This window comes from Toxorhynchites rutilus, chromosome 1 (genome assembly GCF_029784135.1).
Source record: "Toxorhynchites rutilus septentrionalis strain SRP chromosome 1, ASM2978413v1, whole genome shotgun sequence".
Taxonomy (NCBI): domain Eukaryota; kingdom Metazoa; phylum Arthropoda; class Insecta; order Diptera; family Culicidae; genus Toxorhynchites; species Toxorhynchites rutilus.
In genome coordinates this window covers 169804986-169829605 of record NC_073744.1, presented here as the reverse complement: position 1 = coordinate 169829605, position 24620 = coordinate 169804986, and the positions used below count along the sequence as shown (strand labels likewise).

General features: G+C 38.2%; 1 protein-coding gene across 9 annotated transcripts in view; it reads left to right on the top strand.

Moving 5' to 3' along the window:
- LOC129765747 (putative uncharacterized protein DDB_G0282129) overlaps window positions 1-24620 on the top strand; it is a 271283-nt gene that overhangs the window by 149861 nt on the left and 96802 nt on the right. For all 9 annotated transcript variants that reach the window (XM_055766181.1, XM_055766176.1, XM_055766171.1 and 6 more), the window contains one exon: window positions 20399-20582. In XM_055766181.1, coding sequence (XP_055622156.1) covers window positions 20399-20582 — 184 coding nt within the window. The remainder of the gene's footprint in view (window positions 1-20398; window positions 20583-24620) is intronic.

Here is a 24620-nt window from a genome sequence, read left to right as displayed (position 1 = left end):
TCCTCCTCAGTCGCAAAATTACGCGCAAAGATATTGAAGTTACCGGCGAAACCTGGTTGAATCAACCTCCAGAAAAGTATCCACTACAGTCGATAATATCCGTTTTGCACCCTGAAGAGCAATGTCAAGCCGCAAGTAGGAAAGTTCGCTTTGTTTCCGCTGTAGTTTGCCAGAGCAATTGTTGTGCCATTATTTTAATCACTCCCATTACCTTTTGACAACCATCGATTTTGTGAAGACCGGGCATCATGAACGAACTACCGCGAAGCCAGTCTGATCCTGGCCTTTGAGCCTCGTGATTAATGGTAATAAACGTCGGAATAGAGTTACTTGTACATGTTCACTAGACATCAACATTCGTTTAGAAAAAGTGTAAACTGTTTCATGGTTAATTAAAGTATTCAGTACAATTCCTAGCTGTGGTGGCTGAGAGCAGACAAACGACCGCAAAGGGTTAAAACTCGTACAAATAAGACCCATTCCAGCGTGACGTGACAACATTTTGACTCGCTAAAACCGGGTTTTTCCTCGTTTTTATGTATAAATCAAACGATTTCCAAAAAGTAAACGATATCAAAGTAGAATTGATAAAATTTTCTACAGGAACCTTCAGTCGGACAATTTTTTACAGTTGAGTTCGCTTGTTGCCGGGCCAACACTTTTGTGTCGTGACAATACCTGTATTTTTGCGGTTTCTGATTTTTGAACATCAATGTTGTATTTTCAGATCCGTTTCAAAACATACAGATAAACTTTGTTCTACGTTGTTGTTAACAAAAGATGAGCGTGGATTCCTGTATATTCAGTCGTTCAAAAAACTCGCAAGGGCTTTGCAAAAATCGGCATTGCATTTTGTGACGTGAGAACGTGCTCTGTGCACAAAGTCTCCAAAAAGCAATGTCATGTCACACAATCAATACGTTGTATTAAATAAGAATTTCACCGTATTGTACGAAGCTATATACTCTTTTTTATGTTTTTGTTATTATTCTGAATATTTCTCACTTTCCTCTGAGATCTGCCCTTTCCCTTCCGAAAGTACGGGAAGATGGTCTGTGTTTTTGTGTTTTTATGCCAGCTTTGAAAATTGACTATGAATTGAAAAAAATCCGTTTAAAAGCACTGGTATATCTTATATCTCATGGAAAATAATCGAGAAATGATTCTGTGAGGGAAACATAACAATATGTGCCCTCAGATCTCACAAAACAATACTTTCCCTTATGGGGCCGGGTTTACCCCCAGTTCTCCTTCTATTATTCTACGTAATTGCCCCTTTCAGAACTAATGAAATGAGCTTAAGGTAAAGGTGGAAGCTAGCCACAAATGGCTGCCACAATGGCGCTCATTTCTCACCCCTCGCCCGAAAATCAATAATTTTGCGAAACAGTGTGAAGAAAATGATCGTTTTCGCACACTTCCCATCAAATAAAATCAACCAAACTCTAATCGATTACTCACAAGATATTAAATTTTCATCTGCTGTCGTACTGTATAGTGAAAAACGTCTGAAAACTCGAGCTAGTGGTCTGAAAGTTAACTTTTCATTTTTCAATCTTCGGCAATGGTTTTGTTTGTATTGGTGAAAGCATCGTTATTTTTCGACACTGATGCCAAACAACATCATCGAAACAGCTATGAAAACCACTCAATAAAACGTTATTCCTGAGTCATAGCGTTTCATGTCTTGAGAATCAATAGAATAAAGTTGTGCTGATATCAATACAATTATTATGTTTACGTTTAATGGGTCTATGATGTATGTTTTAGCAACTTTAACATTGGTTAAGAAAATTGTATTGCAGAGCTTGGAACACTGCCACGGCTGCCTTTGCTTCCAAAAATAGTAAACGGAAAAGTATTACATTCAATCAAAATGCCTCGGCCAACGAAGTGGAGGGTTAAGGCTCTCCAACGTGAATATGTGAAAACAATACAATCAACGAAGGAAAATATTAAGGAATTATCAACATCGAGTTACTATGCGGAAGAATTTGTTAATACCAAAAAAGCTCCAATTCGCATGTGTTATAAATTTGCTCATGTTACGCAGATCATCAATCAGAATTTTACTTCATATGCAAATGCACCTTCTATATATATTTATATTTGCAATTGTTCATCGGAACATATCGTTCATACATTTTACTAGCATTGAATTGTTATTTTTTTCTCAAATGTATTCAAAGACTCGTGTCAATGAAGCGCCACACAGTCTGATATGTGAATTGATCTATTTACGTGTGCTTTGCTCTTCTCTCACGCTATTACCCCATTTTTACACGTGGGTTTACCTATACTACTACAATGGCTAGCTTCCACCTTCACCTTAAGCTTAGATACCGTGCATAGAGTGGTTCCTTCTCGATTCTCCTGCATAATTGTTGGTGGGAAAAGATAAGAATTAGGATTCAGTGCGGTGATTGATGTGATTATATGAACGAGGTCTCGAGCACATGAAATCCAGAAATCCCAATACGATTAACGGATCAACCATATTTTGGGACTCGTTTTATGATGTTTGACAAAGTTGTTGGAAAATCAAGAAAAAATAGCATTTTGCATAATGCACTGTTAAAAAATCTAACTGAAAATAAATTTAAATTTCATATTCAAAACCTTTATATCTCAAAACACCCACCCTTCGATATTTTTTTGTTTATTTTTATTGGAAAACCCTTCCAATTTAACAAAGTTTGACATACAGTGGTGCCTTGGTTATCTCACCAAAATGGAGATATAAATCTTTGAAAAATTTTGAAATTTCAATACTGTGTGAAATCATAACTATTTAAGACGAGTAAAATGAAAAATGGAATCTGCATGCGATTCTACATGAAAAAATAGATATAACACTTTATCCTAGGAATAGCCGTTCTCGAGATATATATATATATATTTTTCTAGTGAAAATAATGTTAGTGAAATTTCCATACTATGTCGAAACTTTAATCGTAATATCCAGTAGCGGTATACATTTTCTAATACACTCGACCAAAAAATTAGAGGAACAGAGGGCGAAGTCGTAAATTTTAAGTGACTTTTGACATGCTGTATCTTCGTGAAAAATCAACGCATATCGATGGAAGGCGCATCATTTTGAAGCTACAACATTGAGGTATTAGAATATTTTTTCGTATATATTTTTATCTTGGTGTGTGTAGGTGTAGTGGGCAACAATATCGGGAAGAAATGAAATATCGATTTTTCTTTATTTTTTCAAGAATATTCTGGACTAACCCATTTTTTTTTGCCAACCAACCCAACAGCAAATCCAATTAACCTCATCAATCAGCTTTTATTTGGTTCCAAGAACGTTCCTGTAGGACCTTCCCACACAGAGATATTTCAGTTTGAATGAAAAATCACCCCTTCGTCTTTGATGATGAATAATTAAATAAGCAACCATCGTACCGAAAATCGGAAGACAGTTTGGAAAACTCCAATAAATTCTGCACAAGGATAATTTGTTACTTTGACGAAAAAAAAATTATTTAAATTTTTGCATCGATTTGAAAAAAGTTCCAAAAACAGGATTTTTATAGTGTTTTACAAAATTCACTGTAGTTGTGCAAATATCACAGAAAGTTCTAATGTTTACAGGAATTTTTTTTAGCCTAGTGTATTCCCTAAACATCTGCGAACGTTTCATATTGATACGTTCAGCCGTTTTTTCAAAGTTTGGAATAAATTAGAGGAGCATTCAATCGCAATCGTATCAGAAGTACAAAATCCTACGCGACTCTCAGAACGAACGATTCGTAACTTTCGTTTTCATGCATTTGCAGGTACAAAAATTGTAAGGAGTGATGATACTCACACATTATACACACAATTATACGCATTTCCACACATACACGCACTCTTTACCCACAATCTCATAAAGACGAAAGTTACGAATCGTTCATTCTGAGAGTCGCGTAGGATTTTATACTTCTGGTACGATTTCGATTGAATGCTCCTCTAATTTATTCCAAACTTTGAAAACATTAGAACTTTCTGTGATATTTGCACAACTACAGTAAATTTTGTAAAACACTATTAAAATCCTGTTTTTTGGCACTTTTTTTAAATCGATGCAAAAAATTTGAATAATTTTTTTTTCGTCAAAGTAACAAATTATTCTTGTGCAGAATTATTTGGAGTTTTTAAAACTGCCTTTTGATTTGCGGTGCGATAGTTGCTTATTGAATTATTCATCATCAAAGACGAAGGGGTGATTTTTCATTCAAACTGAAATATCTCTGTGTGGGAAGGTCCTACAGGAACGTTCTTGGTACCAAATAAAAGCTGATTGATGAGGTTAATTGGATTTGCTGTTGAGCTGGTTGGCAAAAAAATGGGTTAGTCCGGAATATTCTTGAAATAATAAAGAAAAATCGATTTTTCATTTCTTCCCGATATTGTTGCCCACTACACCTACACACACCAAGATAAAAATATATACAAAAAAATATTCTTATACCTCAAAATTGTAGCTTCAAAATGATGCGCCTTCCATCGATATGCGTTGATTTTTCACGAAGATACAGCATGTCAAAAATCACTTAAAATTTCCGACTTCGCACTCTGTTCCTCTAATTTTTTCTCGAGTGTATTTCAGGAACATGATTTCAACAATATTCAATTGGTTATATCTCGAGAACGGTTAGCTCTAGGATACAACGTTATAAAGGACATCGTCGATATAACGTACATTTCGCTTTCAAAATTGTACGTTGTATCGAAGCATAATAAAGAACTCAGAAACATAGCTCATATTATTTGTTGTGATGCTGTTTGGGTAGAGCTAGTAAATAATGATGACAAAATCCAACTAGAAGGTGAACCAACCTCTCTCATGATGTGTATTTCATACCGTTTACTTATATATTTCATTCTATGACTAAAATTTTGTAGGTCTTAAAGTCTCAAAATTAATGTTTTTTCAAAAAAAGTCAAAAATAACTTGAAACTTCGAAAAAAATCCATCTCAAAAACTATGTTTTCAAAAAAAAAAACAAAACACAAAATTATCTTGAAAAATCATTTGTTTTTCTCAAAAATATTAATATTTCAATATTACATACCTCTACCAACAAATCTCCCATACATTGGAAGAAGGGCACTGTTACTTCTGGTATTTTTTATGGGAATTTAAAAAAAATACGTTCTCGAGAAAAATTAATTGCAATCTTTAAAATATTTTTTCCATTTTTTTGTATTTAGATAGAAGACGGTATAGGAGTGCGTTTTATCACATTAAAATCCATTTTCACTTTCGAACGAAGATCAATTTCGTTACCGCAAACATCAAATGGACTAACAACGCTTGTCAGTATGTAGTTGTAGAACATATGCCAATTGAATTTTTCGTTGGAATATGTTTGGTTGAAATATGTGCATTATTTTCATGGGACCCCCTCTCCTTTTCAAATTTGGTTCCGTTGCTTGAATAGTTTTTGAATTATGCGGAAATGTTTCATTTGTATAGCAGCACTACAGGATAGATACTCCACAATAAACCCCCCTACCCCCCACAGAGAGGGGGGGGGGTTGGTGAAGTATCTAACCACAATAGAAACATAAACATCCTAAAACCTCGACATGCCAAATTTTTTTTTCGTTCGCTCGATTAATTCTCGAGTAATGCAGAAATTTGTGTTTCATTTGTACAATTATAATTATTAATTATTTTTAAGTTTTTAAAATGAAAAAAATTGTAAATTCTCTGGGTTGGGTAAATTGTAAATTTTAAGATTATTTTAATTTAAAGATTTTGAAAGTCTTTCTAAACTGTAGATTGTTATTGTAATTTTCAAATTCTCTGGCGAACAATTTAATCTAAAATTTAAAAAAAATAAAATGGTAAACCTAAAAATATTTCTTTTTTTGTTTTAGTTTTTTTAAACTTTTTTTTCAGATCTTCAAAGTAAATTTTTGGTATTTTCAGATTCTTCTATATAGATTTAGAATTCTAGATTTAAATTTGTTATTTTTTTAAATTTTAGATTCATAGATTTCATTGAAATTCAAATTTCAGATTTTGGATTTGAGATTGTACATTTTCCAGTTTTTTTTTTCTGATTTTAAAGGTTTTTGATTCTTTAAAATAACGTTTGAAATATTTTGATGAAAAAAAATGGATCTAATACTTTGTATTCTTAGGTTTACTTCAAATTTCTATTCTAATTTTTTCTTAGATTTCAAAAATTATTGTTTTCGTTTTTTTTTTCTATTTTTAAATTTCTTTTTGTTGGCAGACTTATCTCACTTCTTAACTAGGCGAACCTAGCCAGAATTTTCACCTGCCCCCGGGCTTCTGAATGCCAAAGGGGGACTAGGCTCTGCGGAATGCACGTATCTGCATGCTCGTGCTGTTTCAGTCCTGACCGAGAAATTGTCGGACAATCGCGCAGGTGCTAAGGATGACCGACTTTTGGATGCCGGCCAATTCCTTCTCCATATTCAACACCTTTAGCGCTTCCAGAAGTGTCTTCGGGACAATTCCAGTTCCAGAGAGAACGACTGGAACAATTCTTGGGACCTCCCTCCCAATGGTCGGTACTTGCAGATTTTGCGACCGTGGGTCTCCTCCAGATTCTGGTTCAGTGGAATAGCGACATCGATGATGGTGACTTTGCGGTCGCTCTTGTCGTAAACCATTATATCTGGACGGTTGTGGTGGATCGAGAGGTCGGTCAGAACAGTGCGATCCCAGTACAGCTTGAAACGGTCATTTTCCAGGACAGGTGCAGGCAGGTACCGGTAGTTTGGTACGTTGTCTTCCAGTAGAGCACATTGGAGCGCCAGTTGTCGATGAACAATACGGGCCACGTTGTTGTGGCGCTCGGTGTAGGCTGCGCTGGCCAAAACGGGACAGCCTCCCATAATGTGCTCTATGTTTTCACCTGGTTGATGGCACATCCGGCAAATGTCATCAACGTCTTGATGCCAGACGTACCGCCTGCAGTTTCTCGTCGGCATTATCCTGTCCTGGATGGCTATCATGTCGGCTTCTACTACTGAAGAGAGTTCACCACGCGTTAGCCACAGATTAGATGCGGCCTTGTCGACGTGTGGCCGATCCAGTTGATGGGGGTGGGCACCATGCACTGCCTTCTGCTTCCAAGCTGCAATCTTCTCCTCCACTGTCTGCAGATTGCAGTTGAGTTGGTACTCCGCTTGCGCCAAGTGCAGAGCGCTGTATCCTCTGTCGGCGGCGCAGACAGCCCGGTATAGCGCGTTTTGGTCGGCGCGTTCTGCGAAGTACTCGCGCAGTTGTCGTACCTGGGCAACACACAGTGCAGATATGTCGACTATTCCAAGTCCCCCTTCTTTGCGTGGCAGTGAAACTCTCTCCAGTGCCGATTGAGGATGGTGCATTCCGGCCTCTTTAAATGCTTTCCTCATCCTCCTCTCAAGGTCCTCTAGGTCAGTTTTGCTCCATTTGACTACACCAAAACTGAAGGTCAGCAGGGGAACCGCGAATGTGTTGATCGCGCGTACCTTGTTCCCCGCGTTGAGGAAAGTCCTCAGGACACAGTTCACTCGACTCAAGAACTTGTCTCGCAGCTCCGTCTTGATGTCGGAGTGGCGAATCCCGGTGAGCTGTCGGAATCCAAGATATTTATAGGATTCGCCACGAACCATGTCTCTTATGAACTCGCCGTCATAGACCTCGTAACCTCCGGATTCGGTAAGCTGCCCTTTCAGCAGATGGACACAGCGGCACTTGTCAAGGCCGAACTCCATGCAGACGTTCCTGCTTATGTCTTCGACAACCCGGATAGCTACACCTAGACGCTGACGTGAATCAGCGTAGACCTTGAGATCATCCATGTAGAAGGTATGGGTCACTTCTTCGTGAGCGCCGTCGCCATACCTTATTTTATAGCCATGACCGTTTCTATTGAGCGTCCTACTGAGGGGGTTCAGTGCCAGACAAAACCAAAGCGGGCTGAAAGAGTCGCCTTGGAATATCCCCCTCTTTATCTGCAGCGTTCTAGACTGCAACACATTTTCCCCATCACTGAGGTGCAGAGACGTACTCCACTGCCTCATCGCATGCTGCAGGAACCTAACGACGACGGGATCAATTTTGTAGAGCTCCAATACCCGGACGAGAAACGAGTGAGGTATGGAGTCATAAGCCTTCCTGTAATCGATGTAGGCCATACTTAGGTTCCGCTGGTTATATACCGCCTGGCCGACTATGGCTGCGTCGATGATGGCCTGGTCTTTGCAGCCATGCGTATTTTTCCTGCATCCTTTCTGCTCTTCTGCGATGATGTGATGCTGTTCGCAGTGAGCAGAAACTTTGGCGGTAATTATGCTGCTCAGTATTTTGTACAGACTCGATAGGCACGTTATCGGTCTGTACTTTGATGGGTTCAATGTGTTGCTGTCTTTCGGGAGGAGGAAGGTGACGCCACGGGTGGCGAATTCAGGAAGGTTGTGTGGGTCACGTAGCACCTTGTTGAAGCACTCAGCTATCTTTGGATGTGCGACGGTCAGCTTCTTGTGCCAAAAGTTCTGGACACCATCGGGGCCCGGTGCTGCCCAGTTCCTCAGGTACCGCGAGGCTTCGCGGACATCGTTCTCTCCGACGATGATAGCTGGCATCTCTCCAATTTCACCACAACTCTCCTCCTCCCGTCTTAACCACATTTGCCCGTCGCGATGTTCTACTGGGGTCTCCCAAATACCAGCCCAGAAGTTCGTCACATCGCTAATATCTGGCAAACCTTCGCGGTAGTCGGGCTTCTCGTCGCTAATGTGGTCGTAGAACGCTTTTTCGTTATCTCTGAACATCCGATTTTGTTCCTGGCGCTTTGCAGAGTCAGAGTAACGTTTCAGCCGTTTAGTTAGGACGCTCAATTGCTGTACCAGTGTGTCGAGTTTTTCCGTCAGCTGGTGAGCTCCCAGCTGGCGAAGTTCAGTAGGCCGCACGATCACAGCAACTTGGCGACATAATTTCGCCGATCTGCTGCCTCTTTTGTACGCCATCAGTCTTCCAATTGCGGCGCGCTTGTTTAGGATCCGTTGCTCCAATCTCCTTCGCCATGGAGGCTCACGCCTTTCACGGAGATGTTGGAGCAGTCCGCCTCTTGGCCTAATACGGTATCCTAAACTTTTGGCGGTCGCCACAGCAGCACAGTAAACTTTCAGTTGCAGCTCCTCCATGTTCTCAGCATCAACCAAGTGCAGCGGAAGAACGTGCTCGTTCATGAGCTTTACTGCACTTGTCAGCCTGCGGGAATGCTGCAACTTCGGGATCCTGGGGCGCGACAATGGGTCTGTGTCGCGGAACTGTGAGATCGCCTCGTCGTAGTGGAAGACCAGATCGCGTAGTAGTTGTTGATCTGGCTGTGGGTCTTCCGGCTCAGGGGGTTGTTGTACTGTGGCCTCCACTGGTGCTGATTCGCGTGCCCCACTCGCGAATGAATTGCTCAGCCGTACTGAACTTCGTCTCGACACATCGCTTGCTCTGTTGTTCCTGGAGCTTATTTCTCTCTGCACCTGCTGCTTGATCTCGTCGATTTGCGTTTGGGAGAGCATATTGTTGCGTACAATCGCTCTACGCCTCGCGTTCATCGCGTTTTGGTCAAGCCTCCCGACGAACTCTGGATACGCTTCCTCGAACATTGTTAGTATTCGAGGGCGACCGCTCATGTCCGTCTCCAAAGCAGTGCAGATGTAATAGGCGCGGATCACGAATTCATTCATTTCGTGTGTCCACATGATCCGGCGCCTAGTGGTACCCACAAGTGTGGACGACTGTCGTCTGGCAGTCGCAACACGTCTCGTAGGCGCAGCGTTTCTTGGGTGATGTCGATGGCTGCTGTTTCCGTGTGGCGGTAGCTCTTCGGGTTGAACCCGGCTGGTGGCCCGCTCTTGCACATCGCCCTCCAGCCGCTGGCCGCTCGCTCTTACGCCCGTTCCAGGACCAGCTCCAGTTCGGGGACCCTCCTCGGGCGATCGCATTCTGAGTATTCTTCGTGAACGTAGCTCCATTTTCTGGGTGTATCTCCTTTGCCCGGGAGACAGCGGGTTGGCAAGGCCTCCATGACCCGGGAGGCCTTCCCCGGGAGAGATATAGCGCTCTGACTCGCTCGCACCCCCTCACTTAGCCACTTTCGACACCCGTTCTCGGAGCCAAGACCAGGTGTGTGTTTCCAGTTCACGCCCGATCTAAAAATGTCGTCATATGATCTTCGTGGAGGCGTGAGATAGGAACATTTGAGACCAACAGGCAGGCTCCTACCCTATGTTGATCCCCATTTGAGAACCTCATAAACTTTCTTTATTTTTTAATATTTTTTTTATTTTAATGATTTTTTTTTGTTTCAGATTTTGTATCGAAGGTTTTAAAATTTTCAGTATTTTTTTCGATTTGAGATTTCGTTTAAAGCTTTTACTTTTTAGGATGTTTTTCTGATTTAGGAATTTGGAGTTCGTATTTTTCATTTAAATGAAGATTTTAGATTTTCAAAATTTATGATTTTTGTTATTCAATGATTTTTGAATTCTCTAGATTGCATACATGTTTTAGATCTTAGATTTTCGAATTAATAATTTGGATTCTATTGATTTTTTATATTCAATAGATTTCATAGATGTGAGTTTCTACAGATTTTATAAATGCGAGATTGTGCAGTTATTTTTTAATTTTAAAGATTTTAGATTCAGATTTCAAATTTTGAATTTTTCAATTTTATGCTAAAGATTTTGGATTCAGGATTTAACATTTTTTATTCCTCTCGATTTGAGTTTTCGAAATAATTTTTTAAACAGATTTTAGAGATAGTTTTTGATGTTATTAGTTTTTCGACTGAAGATTTTTTTTTTTTGAATTTTGAATTCATAGATTTTTTTCAGTAATTAATGGATTTTAGAAATGTTTTGAGTTTCTAGAGATTCCATAGTGTCGGATTTCTTCGATTTTGTTTTATTTTCTTTTTCGAAAATAATGAATTTCCAAATTACTGGATTTTTCATATTTTTTGAAATTATGTTGAAATGTCCTTGTACTTTGTAGATTTTTTTCTGCTGGGTTTGAGATCCTTCTCTTCCTTTGTTTTAAAGATTTCAGATTTTCTAGATTTTATATAGGAATTTTGTTTTTTTAAATATTTTCTGGGTAGTTTTTAATGTTTTAGATTTTAAATACTAAATATTTTTAAATTTTTTGTCGATCTTAGATTTTTCAGATATTTAAATCTTTCAGATTTTTTGAGATAAATTTTAGTTTTCAGATTTTGAATTTTAGATATACATTATTTATTTTTTTTTTAATTTTCGAATTTGTATTTCATAGATTTTCTCCATAGTTTTTTAAATATTTTTATAATTCATAAATTATATGGTCGTTTGTTTATCTTCTTGATTTTCGATTTGTTTTAATTTTTGATTTTAGATTCCTTTAATTTTAGATTTTCCAGATTGAGGATTTTTTTAAATTTTTTTTTAATGTTTTATCCTTGCCACACCTTTTTTTTTTATTTGAGATTTATTACATTATTTGTGTTTTATTTTGTTTGGGTGTTTAGATTATAGATGAAATGTTTTAAAATTTTGAAATGTGCAAACATTTTCTGTGTTCTGAATTTGAATTGAGAGTTTCACGTTTGTAAGAGTTTTTTTTTCGATTTGAGATTTTTTAATACTTTTCATTTTTTCAAGTTTTTATAGATTGTATAGACTTTTGAATTGCTATATTTCATAGACATAATATTTTTACAATTAATTTTTTTTAAGACTCTCTTTAGATCATTGCTATATTTCACGTTTAATTTGAAATTTATTGAAAATTAATTGTGCCATTTAATTTTTTTAGATTTTTGAGAGTACATAGAACAGATTGACTAGATTTTTGATTTCACATGACCTCGAAAGTCCACTTGTGTATTACATAAGTTAAGAGCTCATGGCCCCGATATAAAAATATCGGGGGCCATGAGCTCTTAAAATCGAAACATGTCGACGCTATACTAGAATTGATTTATTCCAAACTTTATATCCGGCAAACAGTCCGAATTTCTGTATCCGGCTAGTCTATGCATAATACTGTTTATGAATGTACGTTGATTGTTAATCCTTTCATTTATCTGTTTTAAACTTTGTTAACTGAAAGTTAATGTAAATATTGATATTCTATTTTTAATAACTACTTGTACATTGAATAATAACTACAATTTCTTGTTATGATGATGACGTATGTCGACTACATGTGCCATCAGTGCCTTCCATGTGTCAAATTTGGAAACATATTAGCAGAAATAACTAATCCTCTGTTAATGTAGTCTAATTCTTTTTGAGGAAGATTTTTTTACAGTAAATTTAAAATGTTATTTTTTTTCAATTGGACCATTAATTTTCCAACGAATTTGTCAAACATCATATTTTAGTCAGACATTGGTCAAATGACCAATTGTGATCTTTGGTAGTTTCCATCATGTGTACAAAGTTTAAAAAACAAAAAGTGGGTTATATCTGTGGTATAACCGCAAGGTAGACGTAGGACTACCGTTGGCTCGGTAATCATTTATTTGAAATTGCACTTGAATCAATTCTAAACGAATGAATGAATGAATATTTTGAAAGATTGCTGGAAGTTTTTCTTGTTAGTGTGTGGTTTTATGAGTATAGGTATAGAATTGTTATTAACATAAAATTCAACTCTTTCGAACTGGTTGGTGGTCCCGAAACGAACCGATGGCCTTGTAAATGCAACTGAAGATGTTTGATACATGATTCATTTTTATTTTCGTGAGAATAACACGGGATTTTTCATGATCACTCCGTGCGCAGAATAGAAACTGAGAGCGCCACTTCACGGTGAAAACGAAATAAATTGTACATAACCTTGCATAAAATTCATTTCGTTTTTATCGTGATGTGTCAATTTTACATGATTGTTCCATGCGAAAGCAGAACAGAAACTGATGCTATTGACGAATTTACGTTAGATTTACAACCAGATGGCGCAGCGAGTAAAATGATGATGTTTTGTTTTTTTGATCTTTCAAATTTTTTAGGAAAATCAGAATTTATTTTCAAATTTCCCAGTTTCACGTATTCTTCCTACGCCAAAAAGGTTTAAAAATCGCCATTTTACAATGTGGTATGTATATTTTGAAGAATGGCTTGGTATAAGCGTTGTAACTTAAATTTTTTTCAACTAGATAAACGATGAGTAGCATGTGTTGCGCTAAAAACACTGCAAATCCTTCTTGTATCGGCCCTTACATCATCAATGATATAATCCAACTTAATATGATATCGATTTCATTACCATTATCCACAGTATCCATAACCTGTATGCATTATCAAACTCAAAATTTTCGTAGATTATCAATGATTTTGGTCCAATCGCGAGTTGAAATCATCGTAGATATACAAAGCCCTAACTTTCCTACCATATACTGAAGACATTTAATGGTTGAATTGAATCTGAATACAGGTCGGATTCGATTATATATAGTCGACCATTTTTTCTCAACAATTATTTTCTAATCCTATACATAATCGAATTTCAAGAAAACAATTTTTTCATTAATGTATGAATGTCAAACATTAATAGAGAAATAGCTTTTTTGTGATTCGATTATGTATTGGATTCGAAAATTAACGTTGAAAGTGAAATTGTGATTATATATAATCGAGTCCGACCTGTAGATATAAAATGAATAATCACGACCGAATCTTGCTTCTCAGTGCGTAGAATAAACAAAAATCATACCTTTTGTTGTTCTGAACTCTAATGTTTGGGGATTGGATTGCATCACGGGAACACCAAGTCGAATGCGTAAATGCGAATATTTCTTCACTTGGACGCATTCACGCGCACACAATTTTTCATGACTGTTCCATGCGAAAGCAGAACAGAAACTGATGCGAGTAAAAGTACTCACGCCTTGCATGCAGGGTTGCCAAGAATATTTTTCAAAAAACTGGAAGATTACTCTCAAAAAAAACTGGAAGAAAACTGGATCCTGTAAAATCATTTTATTTTAAGAAGTTTGACTTTGATTTATCTAAAATATTTTTTTTACCTATTCCAATGCTTGAGAAATAAAATTTTCTTCGAAGCTTCGTGTAGTACAGGTCGAACTCGATTATATACAGATCAAAAAAAAATTTTTGTTGTAATTCAAATATGACTTATTTCAAGAGAAAATGAAATGAGTCAACGTTGAAGTGAAAGTTAATTGACTATCACGAGTACAGTTAAGTGAAAATCGTTATTTTTGTAGATTTTAGTTGAAGATTCATCAGGAATTGTTTCAAATGATATTGCAACGAAATTTGGAAAGATAGAAGTTGGGTGTCAAAGAACAAATTCTAGGGCGGTTAGAGAGCTTCAATTTAGTTGATGGAAATATTCATGTTTATTTTGATTTTTTTTTTGGATAAAATCAAGAATAACACCTTAAAAACCACAAACATTGAAGTTTTTCACTTTTAAAATATTACTTAAATCCGCTAATTTAATAGTTTCTCAATTGTATCTTATATAAAATTGTTTTATCTTTCAAATGGAAGCAATATAATTGTCCCACGTAGCGTTATTTTTGAATTAGAGCCAGTTTAAGGCAAACAGGGCCCGAACAGAGAAAATGTTCAAAAACCTTGTCATTGTTGGAATTCGAACATATGGGTAGAAGGATTTTTATCATGAAATACAATCCTCTACCACATTCTGAAATAATTAAGTTTTTTTATTTGAGAACGGTATTTTATGACTTTAAGGTAGGTTTAGAGTTCCCGTGAACGTGAACGCGGACAAACACTTTTTTGTTAATAATTCATCAGTCCATATATAAAACGCGAGGAAAACATCTTGAAACGTTTCATTTTCTAGTTGAAAAACATGTTTAAACACAATTCATATTGATAAATGTGGATTAATTCAATATTTCACAACGATTCTGAATTTCCACCGTGGAATCGAGATGTTGGTGAACTCACCATAGTTCACCGACTTCGGTGAACGTGAACGTGAAAATAGTGGTGAATATAGACGTTAAAATGTTTCCCCGTTTATGTTCACGTTCGAATGTCCCAAGGCATTCTGAAAATTATTTCGCCGTGAACTGTAAAAGGATATGTTTAGCAATTCTCAAGTTTGCAATGAAAATTTTGATTTGGATGCAATTTCATTCAATCGGATCTCTGCACGTGTTGAAAAACTTCGTTGCTTCGGGTTGATTCGTGAACAACTGTATATTTTATCCGAATTACTTTATTGAAGAACGATGTTTATTTACTTCACGTTTACTGCAGAACTTTTAATATGAACGTGAACGTGAACAAAATCATTCTATTCACCAGTTGTTTTTTTTTTTTTAGTTGTTTGTTCGCAATGTAGTTCACCGTGAAATGATCGTACTATTCCACCACCTGTTCAAGTTCACTTTCACGGGAACTCTAAACCAGGCTTTACTGTGAAACAATATTTGAGCATCTTTCCTTCTAGAACCTCTAGAAAATACAATACAAATACTTAAAAAATCTTGGGGACACGGTTTATGGTTGTAGTCAGAGGTCGAAATGCTCGCCGATTTGAGACGAAAAACATCCGTTTTCACCCTCAGGGAAAATTAGCTGAGAATATAGGAGGCGAGAGAATGTTATACGCTCACTTTGATTCTCGCGAGAAACGCAAAGCCGATTTTTATTTTTCGGTGAGTTATGATTGCCGAAAAATGGTTTCGTTTTCAGTGACTCCTTGATACCGATAATGGTTTTTCACTTCTTCAGTACAGCTGAAAACATTGCATGAAAATATGCGGCAATATTGGGTTTCATCGTGAAGTGAACATGAGATGGATTAATATTTGTATAATTCAGACGCTGTCCAAATGCAGATCGTTTGGACGCTGTCCTAACAGATTAACGTTGATAAAGTTAGCTATGATTTTTCGCTCCATATTTTCAGTACCAAATGAGATACGAAAAACCATTCTCGTTGAACTTCCGAGAACGAGATTTTCCACATGTCTTTCTCTCTGAAAGATAATTTTCGGTGAAAACGAAGAGACGAAAATATCAACAATACACGATTCATCGAAAACTAGATTGATTGATTGAATATTTATCGTGCATCCGAGCGAGGATTTCGATCTCTGGTTCTAGTTCACTGCATCAAACCTAACATCAATCCTCTGTTAGTTTCCTTTTTACTCGAATTTTAATATTTCTGTAGTGTTTCTTTTAACCATCTTCGTAGTTCTCTTTTGCGCAATCACCAAGAATGTGGAATACATAAAACTTCGCCTATCTTCGCGGATCTCTATATTAGCATGTCCGAAAAGAACTATATTCATATCAATTGAAGTCAATTCTGAACTTTAGAATGATGTGGGGTACCTGTAACACCACTTTGAGAAAAATTTATGATTCTTGCACCAGTCGTGATTGAAATGGTAGATCAATGGGTCTGAACCTCAGAATGATTTGGAGGTCCTAGAACATATATTTATATAAGCTCAAAGACAGTGTTGCTGTTTGGGTAGGCACCACATCGTATTGCATTCGTAAGTGTAAGCAGGAGAAAATAACACTGAGATTGTGTGAGAAAAAGAAGAACGATCCAACGTAAATACACTTTGAATCGATCAAACGAAAAAACAGGAAGTGGGTTATATCTATGGTATAACCGCAAGGGTGACGTAGGACTATCGTTGATTTAGAGATCATTTGTTTGAAGTTGAATCTGAATTCATTCTGAATGAATGAATATTTGGAGAACTTCGAAAATGAGAGCGTTACGTTGGAGGCACAAGGTTTTATGCATCCAATATTGGATACGGAAATATCCTACTGATGGGGAAGAATAATCTTCAGAAGCTGTCCTGTTAATTGCGATTGATTGAAAAATATCAAAACCAAATGTATTTGGTCACAGTGTTACATGGATAGAAAACATTAAAATAAACTCTTTCACATGAATGTAATTTTAAATTCCTAGAGGAACTGGCAGATTATTTTCCGGATCTTTCTCGATACTGAACGGCATCCAAACGGAAAGAATTCCGTGCGTGTATGTGTATGTGTAGCGGCTGCTTCGATGGTCACCTTCTCTTCTCCTGAAGGATCGGCTTCTCTGTGCTTCTCACAGTTTCAAACAAACTGCTTGCGTTTCAGGGCAGATCTCGATCCTTCGCCGTCCAGCACCCTCAGCAACGATGTTGTCTTGTCGATGTCCTCACGAAAAATGGATGCGTCTCACCACCAGAATATCGCTTAAGTATGCTTTTTGTGTGTGATTGAATCGAGAGAAGGCGTGGTTTACGATGGCAATTTGGAAGGCAAACTAGAGGGGAATGAACTCTCTGAATTCGGAACTTTCGGCGACTGAGCAATAATCGATTGCGGGCGCATACAATATTGGATACGGAAATATCCTACTGATAGAGAAGAATAATCTTCAGAAGCTATCCTGTTAATTGCGATTGATTGAAAAATCACAAAACCAAATGTATTTGGTCACAGTGTTACATGGATAGAAAACATCAAAATAAACTCTTTCACATGAATGTAATTTTAAATTCCCAGAGGAACTGGCAGATTATTTTCCGGATCTTTTTCGATGCTGAATGGCATCCGAACGGAAAGAATTCCGCGCGTGTATGTGTGTGTGTGTAGCGGCTGCTTCGAGATCTTCCCGGGGAACCGTTTGTGGCATCACTCTCCTCCTGATGGATTCCCTTCTAGCCTAAGGTGCACAAACAGGCTCTTGGTGACACCGTTCATCCGCGCTTTCATGATAAACGAAGAGCTTCACCACAACATCGACAACATGCTCCAATCGCTGTTCAATTAGAACTGAGTGGATTTCCGAGCGGCGCTCGCTTATATACCGATTGGTGATTTCAATAGCCTGTTTTGAAAGCAAATTTAAGACTATTGAAACAAGTTTTTGGATCAGAAAGTAACAAGTATAGAACGCGTAGACATTTTATCTTTCGAATGAAGTGTTTATCATACCATTTCGTTCAGTTGTTTAAGAGCTATTAACGCCCAAAATCTCGGTCTCCGGCGTAACGCTTTCGTTTTCAAAACTTTGATTTTACACCCCGGTATAGAAATGAAAGACGTAGTCCTACGTCAAAATGCCAAAAAACAAAATTGGTCAAGGAATAGGAGGGATCACATTTATGCATTGTGGATTCATTTTACATAAAACAAGTAAAACTGAAGCACACATATAAACAAAACTGGATAAAACTGGACAATATTAAAAAAACTGGAAGATTTTAGGGTTTCACTGTTTGACTGGATCGTGGAAAAAAAACTGGAAGAATCCAGTTTAAACTGGAACATTGGCAACGCTGCTTGCATGTGTCCGCTATGGTTTCCCAAACACTAATGCAAGCGAGCAAAAGAAGTCGCAGCTTGCATGTATTCGCTATGACGCTCCATTCGGCCGGTATCAAGAGGTATCAACGTGCAAAACCTTGCACTCCAGCGTCACTCTCTCGTTTTCGAAACTTTGAACTTACACCCCGGTACAGAAATGAAAGACGTAGTCCTACGTCAAAAAAAAAACGAACAGGGTCGGGTTAATGGCCTGCTGATTTGTGCCTTTTTCGGAATTGCTCAGTATTCGGAATTTTAGACAAAATGGTATCTACTGAATTTTTATTTTAGGACATGATGCTGTTTATTTTAGTTTATCAATATGAATAAAAAAAACAGTGATCAACTATGATGATTCTGTGAGTTCTGCTTTTTCATGCTTTTGAGAGGCGTTTGCTAGAGTCGGTAATTATTTTTATGCTTCGAAATGAAGTATTATTAATACACCGCCCTGTTTACAAGTGAGCGGATACATCGAAGCGCGAAAATTTCACCCTTTCTCACATCACAGCCGCCATATTCCGTTGATCCGATTTCACTTATCCCGCCGGGAGCGCCGATTGTCATCGCACTTCTTCTTCTTCTTCAATGGCACTAACGTTCCTAGAGGAACTTCGCCGTCTCAACGTAGTATTACTTGCGTCATTTTTATTAGTACTTAGTTGAGATTTCTATGCCAAATAACACGCCTTGAATGCATTCTGAGTGGCAAGCTCTAGAATACGCGTGATCACAGTGCAAGTCGGAGGAAATTTCTTTGACGAAAAATTCCCCCGACCAGAACGGGAATCGAACCCGAACACCCGGCATGTTAGTTATGACGCTAACCACTCGGCCACGGGAGCCACGGCCACGGGAGTCATCGCACTTGCGCTAACCTATTTTCAGACTACTTACAAAAAAAAAACGAACAACTAAATCACTCTCTAAATATCTTTCTAACCACACTTACAATTCCTGCAAAGATGGAATCAGGCCATTGGGAATCGCCACCAAACCGAAACCAACGGGAACTCCGCCATATGTAGCCATGATCCGCGCATATATGCAAATGCAATGTGCTGCACATAAATGCTGCAGCGATCACTCGGGGGTATAATGGGGCTCTCGGGTCGTTACACCAGATCCAGATTTACTGGATCTGCTCTCGGTAGCGAAAAAAAGAAGGAAACAAACAAAACACTCGACTTGTTGCAATTGAGTCGGTGGTCGTCGGTCTATCGCTGGCTTTCATCGTCAGCACTGGTAACGCGTACGTCAACGTGACACGATATGAGCCAATTATATCAAAAGAATTGGTGAATGTTTTGCGCGAAAAAAAATGAAGGAAAGAAATGAAACATAGAGCAACATAATTATGGGTGCACCTTATAGAGCTAATATCACTTCGCAGCCAGCACTGAGTTGACGGGGAAAGATTGATGGATCGTGCATTCGAAAGTTGCACGCAGGAAATTTTGTGGTTTAACTTTTCTCGTGTGTTGACTTTGATTGAGAGTTGAATGGCGGGTTATTGATGTGTCGATTAGTTCGTATGAATTAAATCACGCAATTTATATAGGCAACAAGTGCGACAGCGAATTGCTTGCGCAAAAGGTAGAGTCCAATTATAAATTATGATTGTAACGATAATTGATTGGAAAATATTCGAAAGGATTGACATTTTCGTTTACGCGCAAGTTTGCAGTCTAGCTCGAGGTCGTGAGACGCGCTCGAATAAGTAACTGAACAACATTTCTCGACCCAAACCGGCGCACATCGCTTGGACCGGACCGTAACGATGGTTATGGTATAGCATGAAGCCCCACTCGATGTGTGCCTCTCACGAACAATTCAGTCTGCAGAAGAGAATCTTTGTTTCCTCGTACCTCTCCTCCAACGGTCGGTCGCTAAGAATCCAGTCAAACCTGCCGCGAGTGGTTGGCTTCGTAACCTATTTCCCGCCCCGTTTCCATGGGTTCTACACGCTGGAAATAATTCCCGACGCTTTTCGCTTTTTATATTTAGTTGCCATTCGCACTCATGATTCCCCCTTTTTTTTCTCCAATTACAGCGCCAACACCCAGATGGACAACGACGTTACCCCGGTCTACTTGGCGGCTCAGGAAGGACACCTCGAGGTGCTAAAGTTTCTAGTCCTGGAAGCGGGTGGATCGCTGTACGTGCGGGCCCGCGACGGCATGGCACCGATCCATGCGGCTTCCCAGATGGGCTGCCTGGACTGTCTGAAATGGATGGTAATTATAGCCTTTTTCGGTAGCAACTGATGCGCGATAAACCAGTTCGTAGCAGAGATGCTGCGGGAACCACTGATATGGTGGTTCGCAACTGGTTGGATCATCTGAAGATGTAGCTTTTTGTGTTGTTGTATTTTTTCATATTTTCATTGCGCTGCACACCGAAAGGCCTTGAGAAACAAGCTCTCCGACTTGTTGTGATAAGTACCCTTTTCAACGATTGCAACAGGCCGTGATTAGACGAACCGTTAGCATTCCACGGGAGCATGTCTCGTTTCTCGTCGATAATTGTATGTATTGACTGTTTGCTTGATTCCCTTCCACGAAGGAATGATTGAATTGAGATATGGATCAGTGATTTGTTATCTTTCCTGAACGAAGCTAGGCCCATTTGATACTTGATTGTATGCTTTGAAAAAAAAAGAGTTTATTTAACTTGAAAGTCGTTCGCAAACAAAAAATTGTCTTCTATGAAAGTTGTTCGTCTCGTTGCAACTAAGTAACTAATCCGAACAACTTAGGCATTAGCTTGATATTCGTTCGTAATGAATTCAATTCGTGGTAGCTCTCTGTGATAGACCAAAATCAGCGAAATAATTCGTTTAACGACCAATGTACTTTCACACTTGATTTCAATGTGCCAACGGCAAATATTACTCAATCCACTAGACTCCGTTAATGAACCCACTCGGCCTGAATCGTTACCCCTAAACCAATGCAGAAAAACATTTAAAACAGGAATAACATCAAGACAGATTTGATGGGATTACAAATTTCAAGCACATTTCGACGCACGTTTTGTTGCACTACACAGCCTTCAATAACACATCGAAAATACAGGGTCTTTCAGATTAAACGCTCACGCAAAAAAAAATCGAATAGCTCCCTATAATATTTTTTTTCGCTTTACGCTTGGTAGCACTGCATTCCCCACTTCGGGACGATAATATTGGGCAACTCGTTCAGTCTGATCGGATGGTTTTTAGTGTCAAGATGTACATCATTTGTGGATGTTGCATATACATCGAAGTGAATGATCAATGACCAAATGAAAGCAGGCTGCATCTCAACATCTGTTTGCAGGAAAAAAAAGTAATTAACGTTAAAACTATTTCATAATTAAATAAGTAAAAAAAAAATAAAGTTAAACGGTTTAATTGTGATTAAACATAACATCATGGGACATATGATGAAGTCGCTAATTGTGGATAATGGAAATCCGACGTGCCCCACGATTTTATTTTAGTCTTATCAATGCCCTAGACTAATGAAGGAGAAGTGTGATAACTGTTAACTGCTACTTGCCTAATTATTTTCTAGCTTTTAGTACATTATTTTGTTTAATCACAATTAAACCGTTTAACTTAAAAAGTTTTTTTTTACTTATTTTATTTTCTAGTTTTTAGTACATTATCTGTTTCATTCGAATATTTCTCTGCAGTAAAACCATTGTACTGTATTCTATCATTCAAATAATTTCATTTGATACCGATATTGAGTGGATTGCACTAAATACATAGTATGTTCTCCAAGTCAAGTTCGTTCGTTTGATACACATATCTAAATCAACCTTTTTTTTTTTGAGATTATATGGCATCAGCTATTTTGTAGCGGCAGCCAAATTGGATTTTTCAAGATAACAGTTTTAAAATGACAGCAGAGATAAAGGTGTTTCATAAATTCGGGCAGTTCCTATTGGTCAAATTTATATTAATGTGGGACAACCCTATAGACATACAAACATACATACGAACTGTGAAGCATTCATATATTTACTGTACAGGTTCCTCAATGTAGTCGGTATAAACCTATAGTGAAATCACCCGACACAGGGAATAAATATTGAGTATGACTTACCGGCTCGACAGTTGTCTGTTGTGAGAGGAAATGATGCCCAATGTATGGCTAACTATTTAGTGTTGGCAGTATATAATATCAACATCACTGTTATACTGTCAACTGCGAGGGATAGGACGTTGTGTCTTTCACGCACCTCACATCTTCCTTCTCCCTTATTCTTTTTATATTATTTTACTTTTTTTGTGTCATGATTTGTCATTTCAATTTATTTTAATTTCTTCAATCAACGCTATAGAATACTTGAAATAGTGTGAACGGATTAAAAAAATGTACTGCTGCGTGCATTTTGTCTGATTACAATCCCAACGGTCTATTTTGATCTGCATACTCTATCTATTCTTACCATTTGCGTAACACTTGTAAAACGGTTTATAATTCAGAAAGGTTTTTTGTAACTAGCATGATTTTTTAATTGTGCTCCCGTGGCCGAGTGGTTAGCGTCATAACTAACATGACGGGTGTTCGGGTTCGATTCCCGTTCTGGTCGGGGGAATTTTTCGTCAAAGAAATTTCCTCCGACTTGCACTGTGATCACGCGTATTCTAGAGCTTGCCACTCAGAATGCATTCAAGGCGTGTTATTTGGCATAGAAATCTCAACTAAGTACTAATAAAAATGACGCAAGTAATACTACGTTGAGACGGCGAAGTTCCTCTAGGAACGTTAGTGCCATTGAAGAAGAAGAAGAAGATGATTTTTTAAAGGAACGAAAAATGGCGGCAAATTCTCTGGGTGATATCCATAAATGCAGTTCAATAATGCTGACGTAATATGTTTACATCCAAATTGGATGTCTACTTGCGGGAATGGACTGCCTTGTTTTGTATACTTTGGCTAGTGCCTATATATACCAGATGAAGCAATCATGTGGCATTCTCGAATTTATGTGAAAGAGAAGGAAGGATTTTATAGAATTTCATTCTCACACAGTTCATCTCTCGTATCTCGCTCTCGCATGTGAAAATGCGAAAATGGCATACCCTAGCAATAACAAAACAAACAACCCCCGCTCGACAAACCGTAATCCTCTTCCTATTGAAGTAATGATGTTGCTTCACTTGTATATATAATCATGGGCTAGATCTAAGTAAGTACTGCACGCACTCAATAGGTATAAGCAAGTACTGTACGCACTCAATAACACGCAACTGTCAAAATTGTTCATTGCTTGTGTTTTTTTATTCTTTTCTTGTTCCTGTATCATCTAAATTTCCACAGAGTCAAATTATAAATACCCTGATGATTGAGTTGGAAGCTAATATGCTATCAACACAACTCGCATTATCACTTCTGCAGCCATTCCAACTCGCCGACATTGGGTGGCTGCTCCGCCACCATTCTTTTGCTGAAGCGGTTGTCCCAACACGCAGCTTTCTTAGACGGTTGTCCCGACACGTCTCTTCCAAGCGGTTTCCCAACACGCAGTTTTCAGGCGGTTGTCCCGACGCGCCATTTTTCCAAGCGGTTGTCCCAACACGCCTTTTTTCAAGCGGTAATTCCAACACGCAGTACCTCTGGCGGTTGTCCCGACGCGCCATTCATTTTCACAGACGGTTGTCCCAACACGCCATATTTTAAGAATTTGTTTTCTCTATGTCGGGTGATTTCACTGCATATTTAAATATCCGGCAGGATCGCCAATGTGAAGCATTCATATATTTACTGTACAGGTTCCTCAATGTAGTCGGTATAAACCTATAGTGAAATCACCCGACACAGGGAATAAATATTGAGTATGACTTACCGGCTCGGCAGTTGTCTGTTGTGAGAGGAAATGATGCCCAATGTATGGCTAACTATTTAGAGTTGGCAGTATATAATATCAACATCACTGTTATACTGTCAACTGCGAGGGATAGGACGTTGTGTCTTTCACGCACCTCACACGAACGGTTCAAGCTAAATAAAACCGGTTGATAAAGTAATTTGCTATTTTGTGATTGAGGCCATCTTGGATTTGGATTTTTCATGATCTACTGTGATCTACTATTCAAGCCCTTTCATTTGATACCCATATTAATGGGGTTTTGACATAATATGTAGTCCGCCATTTGGTAGTGGCAGCCATCTTGGATCTGCATTTTTCATAAATAACAGTGTTCTACTAGTCGAGCCCTTTCATTAGTTTATTCATATTAATGAATTAATGAAGTTTTGAGAAAATATCTAGTCCGCCAT